General features: G+C 34.8%; 1 protein-coding gene across 2 annotated transcripts in view; it reads left to right on the top strand.

Moving 5' to 3' along the window:
- Window positions 1-15,929, top strand: part of LOC150084428 (DDB1- and CUL4-associated factor 13) — a 175,960-nt gene that overhangs the window by 7,272 nt on the left and 152,759 nt on the right. Inside the window, exons 2-3 of one of the 2 annotated variants that reach the window (XM_090375218.1) lie at window positions 10,197-10,396; window positions 12,958-13,065. In XM_090375218.1, coding sequence (XP_090231344.1) covers window positions 10,197-10,396; window positions 12,958-13,065 — 308 coding nt within the window. Of the gene's footprint in view, window positions 1-10,196; window positions 10,397-10,493; window positions 10,556-12,957; window positions 13,066-15,929 lie in introns of those variants that run through there. The other variant, XM_090375219.1, reaches the window with a different exon arrangement.

The following is a 15,929-nucleotide window of genomic DNA, read 5'->3' as shown; positions in this document are numbered from 1 at the left end:
AACTATTTTTTTCGAAAACAAGAATCAATCTGCCATTTTAAGCACTATTTTCTTGTTTAGTACCCCAAAATCTATAAAGTAAAATTAGCTTCATGCCCACAGCAAAATATGACCCAAAATTTGTTAATTAGCCTAATTTTATGCATGCCATGCAATTTTCTTCTCAGCCATGAGGCTCGTTAGTTCACCTGACATCCAATTAGGGCTAAACCTTCAACAGTATTTCTTAGTTGGTGTGAAGAGCCTAGTAGTTATCAAGATTAGTTCCTTGAATGCTTCCTATTTAGAATTTGCTGTTGGTCCCACTGTATAGAATTTAGAAACTGTCTTTCACCACTCGAGTCACCTTTACTATTGCAAAAACCCTTCCCTTTATCTCTGATGGTAGTTACATCTTTAAGTAAATCCCAATACATTCTGATCACCGCCACCCAATGGTTGCTTTATCTGCAGGTTCTTCATGCATGAATAATCACTGCTGGTAATCAGATGAAGATTATTACTCCCTCTGGTTGCCTCTCAAACATGCTGCTGTTGACAACAATCATGCAATAAATCCACAAAATCTTGCTAGTGTACAAGTGACCAACACACACACAAGTTCCAGTCAATATCTGGGAAGTTAAAATCTCCCACTATAAGACATTCTGTTTTACTGGTCCACTCTATTTCTCTATACAGTTGTTTGTTGTACTCATCAGAGTCATTGGCCTATAACGCACTCTTACTCTCATTTTTGTATTCCCAGCTTATGTCACACTAAACTGACTCAGCATTGCACTGTCCATCTATGTCAACTGGATGCACTGCCTTATTTTGTATTTCTTAATCAACAGCATAACCCCTACCCCATTCCTATCCTTTCTATACACAATGTACTCCCCAAATTCAAATTCTGCATTCCTTATATCTGTGTGAGACCATGTCTCTGATATCCCAACAATATCCCCTTTTGATGTCTTGACCAGCACCTTAAATTCATCAAATTTATTTACTTTACTCCTAGCATTGATATACATGCAAGTATATATGCACATGTTCTTATTTTTAGTTACCCTCCTAGCAGTTCTTGAAATTCCCAACACCTTGCTTATGAGGCTGCTGCTCATTCCATTAGAAACAGTGCAAAAATCACTTTCACAATTACTCTCATTCTAGTTATTCTGTTAGTCTGTGAATCCTCCAATGCTAGCAGTTTTCCAACCCACCCAACGCTGCCTCGATAGCATCAGGAAACATTCTTACACCTTTTCTATTTAAGTGTATTCCTTCCCTGTAGAAGCACTCCCTCCTGTTAACAGGCACAGTGCATGCAAAAAGGCGCCTCCGTAGCCAGGTAGGAAGGAGCAGCAGTGCGTAGCACACGCTTCTTGATTAGACCGGGGTTCGAGCCTGTCACCACCAAATATGGAGGATGCGGAAAGGTCAGGGAATGATCACCGCACCAGAGCAATATGGCCTTAGTTGCTAATGCTCCTTAAAAAAAAAAAAAAAACAAAGTGCATGCAAAGAAAAATTCTACCCCACCTTGCACAATCTCTCCAGGGCCAAATTAATTACTCATCACATATTCCCTCCTATTGTGTCTGGCCTGAATTGCAGACACTTTAAAATTTAACACCAACTCGCAACTTTTTTTTGATTGTGAATGCTAATTCTTTAACATTTGAAATGTTAACCATAATTTGAGTTTGAACTATGCTTCACTCAAAGGCATGTGCTACTTAGTGGACAAACATTGTTTCACTTGGTTATGTTGGGCATTCTTCTTTTCTTAAATCTGTGCAGCTTACAGATGTTTGCAAACTTGACTTCTGTTCCACGGAAAATAATAGTTGATGGTAACCATGTGGTCACATAACAGTACCCTCAAGTACACAAGTTTGGCGTGCCCATGGTTCAAGTCTACAGTAACTGCTGAATGCTGTGCTGTTCTTGTCTATCTTGTAAACTGCAAGGACCATGTGACCATACCAGAATATCAAACAGAAAAGTTTTTATTTTTTTATTTTTACTTCAATATAATTCAGTTTTATGATGGTCACAGTACAGATTTGGCAAGGGAAGATCTTGTCTGGCCAGCCTGATTAGCTATTATGATGCAGTAAAAGTGGAATTTGATGTAAAAACTGAAGCGTGTTTAATACTGACCAGGGGTCTCAAAGATTCATGCAATCTTCAGAGATGCTGTGCCCTTTGTCTACATGGATCACATGGCTAAAACTCTCAGTACTCTGCACTGAAAGTTTTTTTTTTTATCTTGCCATTAAAAATTCCAGATGTTTTAGGTTAACGTTTCTCAAACTGTGTTCCACGGAACACTAGTGTTCTGTTAGATGTGAGATGTGTGTTCGTGAAAAATCATAATTAATAATTAAACAAATTTTGCATATTTGTAGTGTACACCACTTTTGTATCATTATAATATTTAACATAATTTTTTTTTGGTTATTAATATACTGGCATAGACTAATAATCAAATAGACTACGGAACACTTTATTTTCGCGGGCTTTGCATAAAATTGCAAAGTATGTGTAGAAGTAATGACATCTACGAAAAAGTAGCAATGTGGTGATCTAGTATGCCATTCATATGTTATTTAGCAGCCTGGAGTACATGGGGTGAAGGAGAGGAGGAAGAAAACCAATATCATAACTAAACTCACTTCCTTGTATAAATTTTTTTTTGATAATTATTAGTATTTCGAAATATTATTATTAAAATATGTGACCATGGATTTGTGGTTGAAAAAAGGAACTTTAAAACGAGAAGCAAAGTACTTCTAGTAGTGTAACTGTGTCGATGAAAACGAACACAATATCGTCACATTTCAAAGTGAGGATGAACAATCGCAGCCTTTTGTTCCCCAAAAATCTGAAGTGAAAAAACGGGAACCAACTAATAAAAGACCAAAATGAAAGTATGATGACAGTTATTTGAATTTCGGCTTTACATGCTGTGCTGGAAATAAAGATGCTCCTGATGCACAGTGCGTCATATGTAATAAAGTATTAGCAACAGTTCTTTGGCTCGTTCCGTGAATATGTTGTGAAATGAAAAGTGTTCCCTGAATATGTTGCGAGATGTAAAGTATTCCGTGACTAAAAAAGTTTGGGAAACGCTGTCTTAGGTAGTCATCACAAAAAAGTAACAATGTGGGTCCAACTTAAAGCTTGTCATGATAATTAAATGCACATGTTATGAAACATATGAATTTAAAATTAGTGTGCATCTCTTATCTTCAAATATAGAGGTTCACACCCCTGATGCCTTATGGCAGTGCATCCATTCTAGCTTTGTGTAATGAAAGATTCTGATTATTGTACAATTGTTGCGGCATGTGGGTTGCTTGATTTAAATCTTGTTTGTTATCAGTCAAAAGATTGTAATGGAAATAGTATTAACTAAGAGAAGATAAAAAAGGAGGCGGGAACGGAGGTAAGCACCCTTACCATAATTATGAGAGCATCTTTCAGTTTATTGCAGGTCCCTGTGGACTGGAGATGTGCAAATGTATCATCAATTCACAAAGGAGAATCAAATGGTGGCACAAGTAATTACAGACCTATTAGCTTGACTTCTGTTTCAGGGAAAATAATGGAGTGATTGCTTAAAGAAGTAATACTGGACCATCTACTGCGACGAGATCTAGGAAAATGGGGTTGATGGTCCAAGAAATGGCAATCGAAGTTTAACATTGAGAAATGCAAGGTACTACTTATGGGTAGCAGTAATCTTGAAGTAACTTATCAACTGTGTGATACTACAATTCAAAGTAGTGGAAAATGAAAAAGACTTGGGGGGGTAATTGTGCAGTGCAGTCATGCTGCCAGAACAACTTGCGGGATTTTTTCAGTGATTACAGAAACTTTGCTGGCAAGGATAAGGAGGTGATTATCCCTTTGTATAAGGTCATGGTTCGGCCACATCTCGAGTGCTGTATACAGGTCTGGAGGCATCACTTTAGGATGCACATCTGCTGGAACATTGCAGAGAAGGACAGCCAGACTGGTGAAGGGTGCTCTTACTTAAAAAGCTTCTGTTGTGAAAATTGTAGAGTTTCAAGACTATGTACCTGATTGAGGTGTTTAAAGCCTTGAAGTGATTGAATAAGCTGAATGTTAATGGCATTCTTCCTCTTGCTGAGACTACACACGAGGTGTCATTAATTCAAGTTGAGGAAGGATGGTTGCAGAACTAATTTTCAGAAATATGCATTCAGCCAGTGGCTGGTTAATTGTCAGAACAGGCTTCCATCTGTTATTATTATTATTATTATTAGCTATATGGTGCAAGGAAGTGTGTGGCTTATGCTGCACCAACCAAAAAAAAATTCCCCGAGTTACCCTGAGAGAGAGAGAGAGAGAGAGAGAGAGAGAGAGAGAGAGAGAGAGAGAGAGAGAGAGAGATAAGTAGAAGGAAATCGCCAAGAAAGAGAAGAATAATGATATCCAGCTTAGGACCCTGGGTGTGCCAAGCCCGTACTCATCAGATGTGAGCCCCTGGGGTTTGATCCATATCATCAAATAAACAGGGATCTAAATTACCCTTCTCCCCCTTCCCAATTAGCAGTTTCCCTGAACCCTTAGGGTATCCTCAATGATACTGGCAAAAATCCTTGCACCATCTTTGTTCAAATGAATACCATCTCTACAAAACAGATTACTACCTACAAATGCAGGCCATGTTGATAAAAATGAGTTAATCCACAAGGCTTTCACAGCATAGTCCCTCCTATTGTGTCTGGGCAGAACTGCAGACACGTACACATGGTCATGGTTCGGCCTAACCTAACTTGTGGCATTTTTTTATGCATAGTCCTATATTTCTCCAACAGATGTTGAGGCCGTGTATGCTGAATATCGTTAGTCCCCACACGAATAATAATCCTCTTTTTACCTCCCTTAAAATCTGACAATCTGTTGGTAACATCAATTGTTGCTCCTGGTAAACACAATCTGGTTCTAGACCATTTATCCAAAAAATGTTACCCGTTTCCCTGACAGTAGAGTCGCCCAAAAAAAAAAAAAAAAAAAAAAAAACAAGATCGCCTTTGACCAGAGCAGCCTGTACTTGACTATTCTTTTCTGGGTCCTGAATTGGGGTTTCATCTCCTGACAAATTGATATGGACCCATTTATTGCTATTTAAAATAAACATTACTTAAAAATAAATTTTCTGTTTATAATCTGGGTTAATCAAAAACTCAAGAGTTTACAAGACAAGATTTTTTTTAAAGATTTTTCTTTAGCAACAACAGCCATTAGAGACTACAAGAACGAGGTTCTCCTACTGCAGGAGTGCAACAAAATATACCTTTATATTTGCTTACTCCGCTACAACAGCCATTCAAAAATGCACATCTTCATACTTTTTTCTGAAAACTAAATTAGCAATTGTCTATTTTTGGTTCTAAAATAATAAAAGGGGGGGGAGAGTAATGGGAGGGACACTGTAATACATACAAAGATTGAATTGCTTGATCACATATTTGTATGTATCTCTTAGCTATAAAAATATAATACAGTAAAACCTTGCTAATCCGGATCAAAATACGAAAAATTCTTTCACAGTTGAGTATTGTACGTTGAAAGACATACGGGATTTGGGAAGGCAGATGAGTCACTCTGGCTGTGCAGAGAAGGAAGAAACATCACATTATCTTGTGTATTGTTCAGTATTGTTGTTGACTCTGAGTCGGACGGGTGTTATTGCTTAATTTGCATACTTCTTTATACATATATACGTGCATATTTTATATATTATGGGTTTATGTAATTGTTGGCTAAACCACAACACGGCTGCCTTATCAAGGTCCTCGTATGTAGACTGTTTCATAATTTTTCTGATAGTCATGCCTTTAATGCTATCAGATGTGCCCGCAAAATATAATAGCTTTCTTTATTTTTTATGATGTCACGTATGGTTTGGTCACCAACATTATAATGGTTCATTAAAGATTTAACGGATGCAACATTTTCAAACTTTTTGTCATGACTTATAATGCTGCTTCTTGTCATGTATTTACGACTTGCAAAACATCTGTTTATACCTATTCTATTTATTACTTGAATTTTATGATTTCCGTGGATATATTTTTTTAACTTTGGAGTTTTGAAGTGTCCCGGTTAATCGAGTCTTCTATCATTGGATAAATGTATTGTCTTTTTACAGTTTTTAAATAAAAGGCTCTACAGTGATATATATAATTTTTATTTATTATAATCAGCACTACCTATATCATTAAATTTTCTATTTATTTGTTTTCTAAGTTTTTTTTGTCTTTTAGGACAATCATTTTCTTCACTAATCTGGATTATTGCTTAATCCAGATGACCTTTCCCCCAATTAATACACATTAACAAAGGTCTACTGTAATACCATCTCAGTAAGGAAATGCAAGCATTCTTGAAAGGAATTTACCAGAATCTAATCGTAAAACAACCATACTATTGCCAAAACACATGCCATCGCATATTCCTGATTCTGTCTCTGTTACTGCAATAGATTTTTCAACATCTGGTGCTTCGTCTGGAATCTGAAAACAGCACACTGAACCAGTCCAATACCTTCCAGTAAGCGATGATGATCCCAAAACGAGCCTACCATCTTTCCACTGTTGTTGTGGAAGTGGACGAGTTGAATAAATCCAAGGAAGAGCTACACAAATTCTTGAAGGGTAGAGATGGGTGAACTGTGTAGGTTATTATTATTATTTTTTTTTGGCTGATGCTATATAACCTTGCTTTCTTGCATCATTTGGCATTACTACTACTACTATTTTGATTTACTGACTCTGTCTATTTCTCTCTATAGCTGTTTTGTATACCCATCACTGTCATTAGCCATATAAGACACTGCTACTGTCATTTTTGTTTTCCCAGTGGTTACGTCACACCAAACTGATTCAGCATTGTGTTAGCCACCAATGTCAACTAGATGTATTGTGTTAGATTTAATATGCTTCTTAACTAACAGGTACTCTGGACAGGTATTTTGAACGAAAGGAGGGGTGAAATGGGAGTGGGTTTTTTTTTTTTTTTTTTTGGCTGATGCTGCATAAGCTTGCTTTCTTGCATCATACGCCTCAACTAATGCTAATGCTAAGAGCATAACACCCCCCCCCCCCGTTTTGTCTGTCCTTTCTGTACACATTGTACACCCCTTGTTCAAATTCTGTATCCCTTCTGTATAAGTGACACCATATCTCTAAATAAATCGCAAAATTTTTCTAAAACTTATCCATTCCCAGGAGCTCAGATTTCTTCGACTATTATGTGGGTACTCTTTTATTGATTTTTTTCTTCTTTTTTTTTGATACAGGGAGAAAATAAATACATATTTTCAGAAATTTGCATTCAGTCAGCAGCTGGTTAATTGTTGGAACAGGCTTGTGAGGATTACGTGAAGTCTCTGGCAAAGAATGGAAAGAACAGCAGCAAAGACTTATGTTTATATTAGCAGTAGAAGAAATGGATTGAATCATATTAGGCCACTGGATGTCAATGGGTTAACTGTTGATGACCCTGCTCTGGTTGGGGACAAATTGAATAGGTATTCTCTGGTTGTTCAAACATTGTTGTTTATCTTATGGTTCTTTGTTGGCATACATGATTTTTGTAATTCGTGTGTTTATAATTCAGGATGGGACAGTAATTTAACACCCCCTGTTTTTTTTATTTATGTTGCTTAATTATTATTAAGCAACATAAATAAAATTTGTTGCTTAATAATTGATGTAACAAAGTTAAATTAGTGTATCATTTATAATTTATTTAACATATAGATAAAAGTTATTCACATAAAGATATTTTAAAAAAAATCTTAATTTTCATTACAATAGACTGCCCAGTATTCATAATGTGAGGTTGATATAATGATATAAAAGGTAAAGTGCAGCCATTATCAACCCACTGCAGGATGGAAGCCTCCTCAACAATTCATGCTGAGGGAAATGGACCATAATCTGCCATGCTGGTCCAGTGCGGGTTGGCAGATCGACCGTATTCAGTAGTCAGGGGCTTGAACCCAGGTCTACTCAAAGAACGTGTGCTACTGCATTCCCGCTCATGCCACTCGGCTACGGTAATATAATGATATAACTTGAGGTTACTGAGTAATGGATGTTTCAGAAGACTTTTTGTGGTGAACCCCATTCCAGGGGTGTAAAACTAATGCAGGCCTTGGTGTAAAGTGTATGGTGATCCCTTTCCTTGAATGTTTAAAGTGGTTCCCTTGTGCAATGTGTGTGACAGGCCCCATATGTGCACACTAGATTGTGCACATATTTGTTGGAGCCTGATAATGAGATTAATGTTAATAGTATGGATACATAAATTTTAGTGTATTAATAATGTTGAGTGAAACAAAATTCAGAATGATAATTTATTTCCAAAATATGCAGTATACATTCTTATTTTTTATTTTATTTTTTTTATCATTGGCATCAAAAATAACATTTTACAACTGTAGTTGGTAAATCATAAGACTACAATGATAAAATGACTTGAACTTTGTGGTCAAATTGCTAACTGATGGAAAGTAATGATTTTTTTTAAAGTAACAAAAGTGATGATTTTAGAAATGGGAGGCATTATTTTACAAACATTGGATTTACATACGTTACCTTTTTATTGTTAAACTAAATTTTTATGTAATATCACATATTCATTTATTTCCTTTTATTGCACATAATGAAGTGGTCATCGTCAGCCATTTTCAATCCACGGCAGGATGAAGGCCTCACCAGAAACTTTCCACTTCCTTTTGTTTTGTGTAATGGCCATCCATTTACTGCCCACAAACTCTTGAATTTCATTTGTCTATCTCCACTGTTGTCTTCCAGTTTTTTTTTTTTTTTTACCTCCTTTTGGGTATCATGCTGTTATTTTCTTAGTCCATCTGTCATGTCTTTGAGCTGTGTGTCCTGCCAAAGCCCATTTTGGTTCTTTAGTTTTGATAAGATGGTTCTTTAGTTTTGATAAGAATGTCCTTTACTTGAGTTTGCTGCCTAATCCATGTGTATCTCTTCTTATCCAACAGTCTGATTCTTAATATAATTCATTCCATTCTTTGCTGTGTAGTTTTCAGCTTCTCTTCCATTCTTTGCTGTGTAATTTTCAGCTTCTCTTCCATTCTTTTGGTGAGTGCCCAAGTTTCATTTAAGTCATGGTGGGAGTATACATTGTTCATTATTTTTACGTTTCTGACAAATTGGGATATTGCTCCTCAGTATGTGACTATATTCCTGAATGCTATCCATCCGAAATTTATTCTTCTTTTGACTTACAGCCATTTATCATTATTACAGCTAATGACTTGTACAAGAAAAGTATATAAATCCACCTTTTCAATTTCTGCTCCTTCAATGATTATATCCCTTCTTGTGGCATACTTGTTCATCATTACTTTTGTTTTAACTATATTCATCTTTAGTCCGAAATCCTTACTAACTCTTACTGATGAAGTAGGGTGCCTCCGTAGCCAGGTGGGAACGAGCAGCAGTGCGTAGCACACGCTTCTTGATTAGACCGGGGTTCGAGCCCGTCACCACCAAATACGGAGGATGTGGAAAGGTCAGGGAATGACCACCGCATATTCCCGGAGCAATATGGCCTTAGTTGCTAATGCTCCTAAAAACCAAAAAACAAACTAATGAAGTAGTAACCCTTCTGAAATAGTTTTCTAATAAGAAATGTCAGTGTCACATTTAATTAATGGCATTGTATTCCCATGTAAAGCTGTTGGTTTAGGGATTTATTAGGCGCATCAGCAACTATTGCCCTAGTGCACCACCCATGTAAAGTAGGTGGCCCTTAAAGTACATAAACATTGAGATTAGATGTTTATCAAGCTATTGCTGATTCACACAGTAAACACTGTATTTTAAACCTATGTTCCATGTGACATTTTTAGGAATGATGATTATGGCAATTTGTACAGTTAGCATGATGATGATTATCACTTAGTGCACCTCACTTGAAAAGTTTATGCATCCCATAGTTTGAGAGCCACTGATTTAACAGAATTATATCTAAAATAAAAAGTGGATGAAGATGGTAAAAAATATTATATTTCAAATAAGTAAAGCAAAACTTGTTTGGAAACTACAACCTTGTTTTCAAACAATATTAGTTTGTTTTTGTTAATAACTTTACTATTGAACATAATTAAGGTTTTACTTTATTTTTTCCAGTCCCAAAAAACTGTGATCCAGCACTCCATCCCTTTGAGGTTTGCCGATCTTATACCAGAGCTTTGAATGCTGTTAAGTTGGAACGTGTTTTTGCTAAACCATTTCTGTGGTCTTTGGATGGCCATAGAGATGGGGTACAGTGCATGATAAAACATCCTACATCACTTTCACTTTTATTATCTGGATCCTATGATGGAGAGGTAAATTTTAGTGCCTTAACTGAAGTTTATTTATTTAAAATTATGATTTACAAAATAAACTTTTTAAAAATTTTCAATCAGTTGGTTCACAGGGTACAGTGCATGATAAAACATCCTACATCACTTTCACTTTTATTATCTGGATCCTATGATGGAGAGGTAAATTTTAGTGCCTTAACTGAAGTTTATTTATTTAAAATTATGATTTACAAAATAAACTTTTTAAAAATTTTCAATCAGTTATACTTCATATTTCATGCCAAGATCATCAGCAGTCAAAAAGGGTTGGCAACTGTTAGTTGTAAACTGTCATTTGTCAACAACAAATAAAACTTTCATCTGAATTAGCAGTATGAAATTGCTTGTTGAGGACAACTGCAAACATAATTTATTTTATTATTTTTTTTTACCTTTCTCAGTGGGATGAACGTCAAGCTGTCCACCTTATTTGGAAGAATTCCAGATTTAAGATTTTAGAAAAGTATCTGCAGAAATTGTGACCTGTCCAACTTTAAAAAAATATTTTTTTGTTTGTTCACTACTACAGGGTGATTATCAAGCCATTCACAACTCATTCTAGTGATCTCCTTTTCTCCTATAAAAATATAATTTTTTTTATATAAGGCAATGCATATTTACCAGATGGGGTGGAAAATTCCTGATTGACTAAAATAGTTCTGCCACATGCAGCTGAAAATGTTAGCTGCATATGGCAGAATTAACAAGTTAAATTTTTTGCAGTTCTAACCAAATTTTTATCAATAGTTGAAGGTGTTCTGAACATATTATTCATCTTAATAGAGAAATACATATTTAAATTGATTTTGCATATAAAATGAGACCTCCATCAACATTTCAAACACTGATTTTTGGACACAGCTTCATCATAAATTGATCTTTCATCCAGTAGACACTGACAGTAGGGCCATCGTGGATCTCCATTTGAGCTTAGTTATTGAGGCAAAAAGATTACAATGCTGATATAAAAAGTATAGTTCTCTTTGTCTTATTAAAGTAAAAAAAAAAAGTCAAGTGTTTAATTGACTTGTTAATATTTAACAGATTTAGTTAGAACCATTTTCATTTGATGTTTATTTGTCACTTAAATTTGTTACTTATTGGGAAAAAGGCCTTGGGCATCAGGAAGCTTGATATGGATGGAGGGTTTCTTGTAACAGCCGGTAAACATAAGAATTTAAAATCATTAAAAATCAAAATTTAAATAAAGTATATTTACATAAACAAGAATAAACACTAAACAGAATAAAAGTAAATACAAATAAGGTAACGATAAAACTTGATAAGATCCATAAATAAAAGTGTAAAATAAAGTAACAAGTAGCTTTCAAGGTAGAGTGATCCTTTATCACTTAACCATAAGTCAGTAGTGCAGGGTCAATGAGACTCCAGACAATATTTTAGCATTTCGTGCTCTTCATTTACCCTACCCACATCTAAAACTCCTAATAGCTGTTTTTGGAAGTGTATTCTTTGATTTCTCTAGTGAAAATTTCAGAAATCTCTGTTAATCATCATAGAGTTAGGAAAAGTTCACGAATGAAGTTAAACTTAGTTATATATACATATTGATTGGCATCTGTTACTTAAGTTATTGATAGCAAGTTGGTGTTATTGCTTGTAACAAGTCAGTAATGCTGTCTGGCTTTGTGACATTGAAGCATTGTCTGGATTCAGTCTGTTGACGTGCATGTGTGCTCCTGTAACTGACAGGCTAATATCCAATTGCAGGCATTCATTGAAGCATGCTGGTTTTTCAACTTAATTTCACTCACTGAGAGGTCTAAAGGGAGTTTTAATTTCAAAAATTAGTTGAAAATGTTTTTAATGTAAAAAAATTGATTTTTCACAGTTGTGTTCAGAAAATGTTGAAAATATAGGTGGAATTGTAAAAAAGTGGACAATTTTCAATTTTTTTTGGTTGATTTTCCAGAATTAGGCAAATGGTGTTGAAGTGACTGAGACATGGTTAGAGAAAGAAAAATCCTTGTTCCTGCTGATAGATTAATGTAAGGCTTGTAGTAGTATAAATAGTAGAGTTCATGTGATACACGATTATCATGGGCATGGAAACTGGATGTGTGTTTAACAAAATAAAGAAGAGACAATTGCTCAAATAGTGTTTAACAAAAAAAAAAAAAGAAAAGAAGAAACAATTGCTCAAATAGTGTTTAACAAAAAAAAAAAAAAAAAAAAAAAAAGAAACAATTATTGGTTACATGGAATGGCATGTGAGAGGCACTCACCAGCATATGATGATCACTGGTGTGTGCACTTTGCGTGCAGTTTTTCATTTGTTAGTATTTTGTTAATCTTTTCTTCTGTTTTTTTTTTTTTTTTTTTTTTGTTAGACTATTGTTCCCATTCATTCCTAGTAACAATGTATTGTTTATTATAGAGCATAAATTTGTTACTGCAATTAAGCTAATTATAAAACTGCACTTAGAAGTTAATAATAACTTTATTGATAATTGTTAAGATACTGTTGTGGAAGGGAAGTTAATTTTTAATTACCATTGCATAACCAATGTCTCCATATTTAGGTTCGTTTGTGGAATTTGCCAGAAAGAAAATGTATCTGTACATTTAAGGCTCATTCTGGAATGGTTCGTGGATTATGTGTTCCAAAGAGTGGTAAATACTTTTACTCAGTAAGTTGGATTTTTATTATTTATTTATTAGATAGTATGAATCAGAGCTGTACTACTCAATATGTTCTACATTGATAATAATATTAGTAAAATAATAAGAGGAGTTTACCTCAATATAGTACATAGAACACTTCCGTATGATACCCTCCAGAAATTAAAACGAAAAAAATCGACAACTTACTGGTACATTAGAGTAAAATATAAATAATTAAATAATCAATTTAACACAATTCAAATCAATTTAAAACAATTAAAAGAATCTAACGAAAATATTTTTGTTAGATTCTTTTAATTGCGTTAATTTGATTTTTAATTGTTTTAAATTGATTTGAATTGTGTTAAATTGATTATTTAATTATTTATATTTTGCTCTAATGTACCGGTAAGTTGTCGATTTTTTTTCGTTTTAATTTCTGGAGGGTATCATACGGAAGTGTTCTATGTACTATATTGAGGTAAACTCCTCTTATTATTTTACTAATATTATTTATTTATGTTATTTTTTGTTCTTTTTAAAGTGAAAAATTCTTTTACGAAGTGCAGCAGAAACTTGATACCATTTTCCCAGGTTTCTCAAACACCATGATGCAACCTGAGGTGGAATCACAGAGATTGTGGTTGTAAGCTGGTATAACCCCCCCCCCCCCCCCCGCCACACACACACACACACACAAGTTGCAAGGTACCTTGTAGACCTCAGTCATTCCATCTAAAGTGCCTGTTTGCTAAGCTGTGCCCACATAATTGAAGTCTTTCCTCGTATGGTTGCAGATTTCATAAGATCTTTTCTTTTGCAGATCTCACCATGCAGGTTGCCTGCCTATCTTTGGACCTTTCAAGATGATCAGTGTATTTTTTGATGAAGTCTCCATACTTGGACACAGTGTTCCTTATATAGTGGGATTATGATCTCTCTCTAGCTCCACAGGCTATTATTTGCTAAACCAATAATAGGACACAAACAGGTGGTGGGCTTTGCTCACCACCTGTTTACACTGCTGTGTCATAACTCCTAGATCCCTTTCTTCCTGTACTGTTTTTAATTCAGCTCCACTAAGTGTATGTTATTATTAGCCTTTAGACTCAAAAGTTTTTCTAAATAGTTATCTGTAATTTCAAAATCACTAATTCTTATGTCTCAGCTTAACTCACACAGCCTCTGCTCAGTATGAAGGTTCTTTCGTCAGTAAACATCAATGTGAAAGATCTATTTGCTTTAGCAGCAACAACAGCTGAGTTATCTAAGACTTTATTCCATACCCATTTACAAGGGTCTGATCTGATTTGTTTTCTTTGTCTTTGTATTTGCATATATGAAAAACTCCTTGTTTCCATTCTTTGCTCTCTTATCTGATGCTTTTCCATATTCAGCCTTTGCTGCCCTGAGTACAATCAACGATCTGAGTACAAGCAAATCAAATGTCCTTGACATGATTCTCACTATGGATCTGGGCAGTATCAAGAATATGACAGTGTAGAAGTTGATAGTAGGTAGTGACCTCAAAGTTGTTATTAAATGGCAAGTGTCCAAAGAATTGCAGTCGTCAAGTCAAAGGAAACAGTGAGGGCTTAATTTTTAATAAGTGCGTCTGGGGGTGGAAACACTATAGTTCATCATGATGTGAACATCTCATGGTGAAGTGTAGATATGCACTTCTTGAGTAAGTATAGAAGTTTTTAACTGTTAGCACTCTCAGCCAATTTAGTTACTCTTCTAGGGACCCTCTGTAGAAGTTTTGTGTTCCTTTTTGAGGTGAGACTTCCAGAGAATACAATATTTCAAATATTGTCTCACCATCTTTTATAAAGAAAAATAATAACCTTTTTCTCTCAGCTAACAGAGGTCTTGTTGATCATTGATTCTCAGATTTATTTTTCTCCAAAACAGTATTCTTTAGGATTCCTTTGCTGGTATACAAATTGCTTTAGTATAGTTAGTGTTATTTTCTGTCTATTTCTGTGGTAAGAGTATAAATATAATAATTGTCCTTATACAGGGAATGACCCAAGTCTGTAAAAGACAGGCATCAAATGTAGCAATGCATTTCATGAAGGAAAGATCCCTTCATGAAACTCATATTTTTGATGCCCATTTTTTATCACTGATGCCATAATTTTCTCCAGAATACTGTATATTAGGTATATAGTATATACAATATTATATAATTTTTTTAATAATACTGTATATTAGGCTATCCATCTTGCTCTGTCAACATGTACATTTTGATGCCATAATTGTGTAATTTTTTCTGTAATGTACTATTTGAAGGCAAGATGACTTTTCCATACCACTATAGCCTCAACCAGAGTTAGCCCTATCTTAGTTTCATGCACTGCATTTAGTTTTATGTTGAAATAATCAATTATGGGGTGTATCTTCCATAATTGATCCATTGGCTTAGCTTCATCTTGCACAATTGAAGCAAAATACATGTGACTGAGAATAAGAAAAAGTCTTGTTTCTTCCCATGTTATTGAAGAAACACAGAATGTTCTATAAGTAATGTCTTTTTCCGTATTTGGCAGTTTGATTTGTTCTTATGTAATGTTACTCATATGAAAATAAAGTATGTTTTCGATCCATTTTTGTTAATTCTTTCCATCAGTTAATCTTGCCATGTTAACAGTTTTTTGCAAAAATAATCATACATATTTATTTTGTTGTGAATTTTGTAATCACATAGAAGATTGAAATAATCCATGGAATTCTTACCACAAATTTGCACCAACAGTTCTTGCTTTTCAAACTGAATTTGTTTTTGAGTAAGTGTATCATTGGCCATAGAAAGTCCCTAAAAGCTGCTAAGGGCGTAATTATTAACAAGAAACATGAATTTGCCGTTTGACAATATCAGCTGATTAGG

This window comes from Mastigoproctus giganteus, chromosome 6 (assembly GCF_048544385.1).
Source record: "Mastigoproctus giganteus isolate SK-2022 chromosome 6, ASM4854438v1, whole genome shotgun sequence".
In the NCBI taxonomy this organism is placed as follows: Eukaryota; Metazoa; Arthropoda; class Arachnida; order Uropygi; family Thelyphonidae; genus Mastigoproctus; species Mastigoproctus giganteus.
This window is presented reverse-complemented; position numbering and strand designations above follow the sequence as displayed.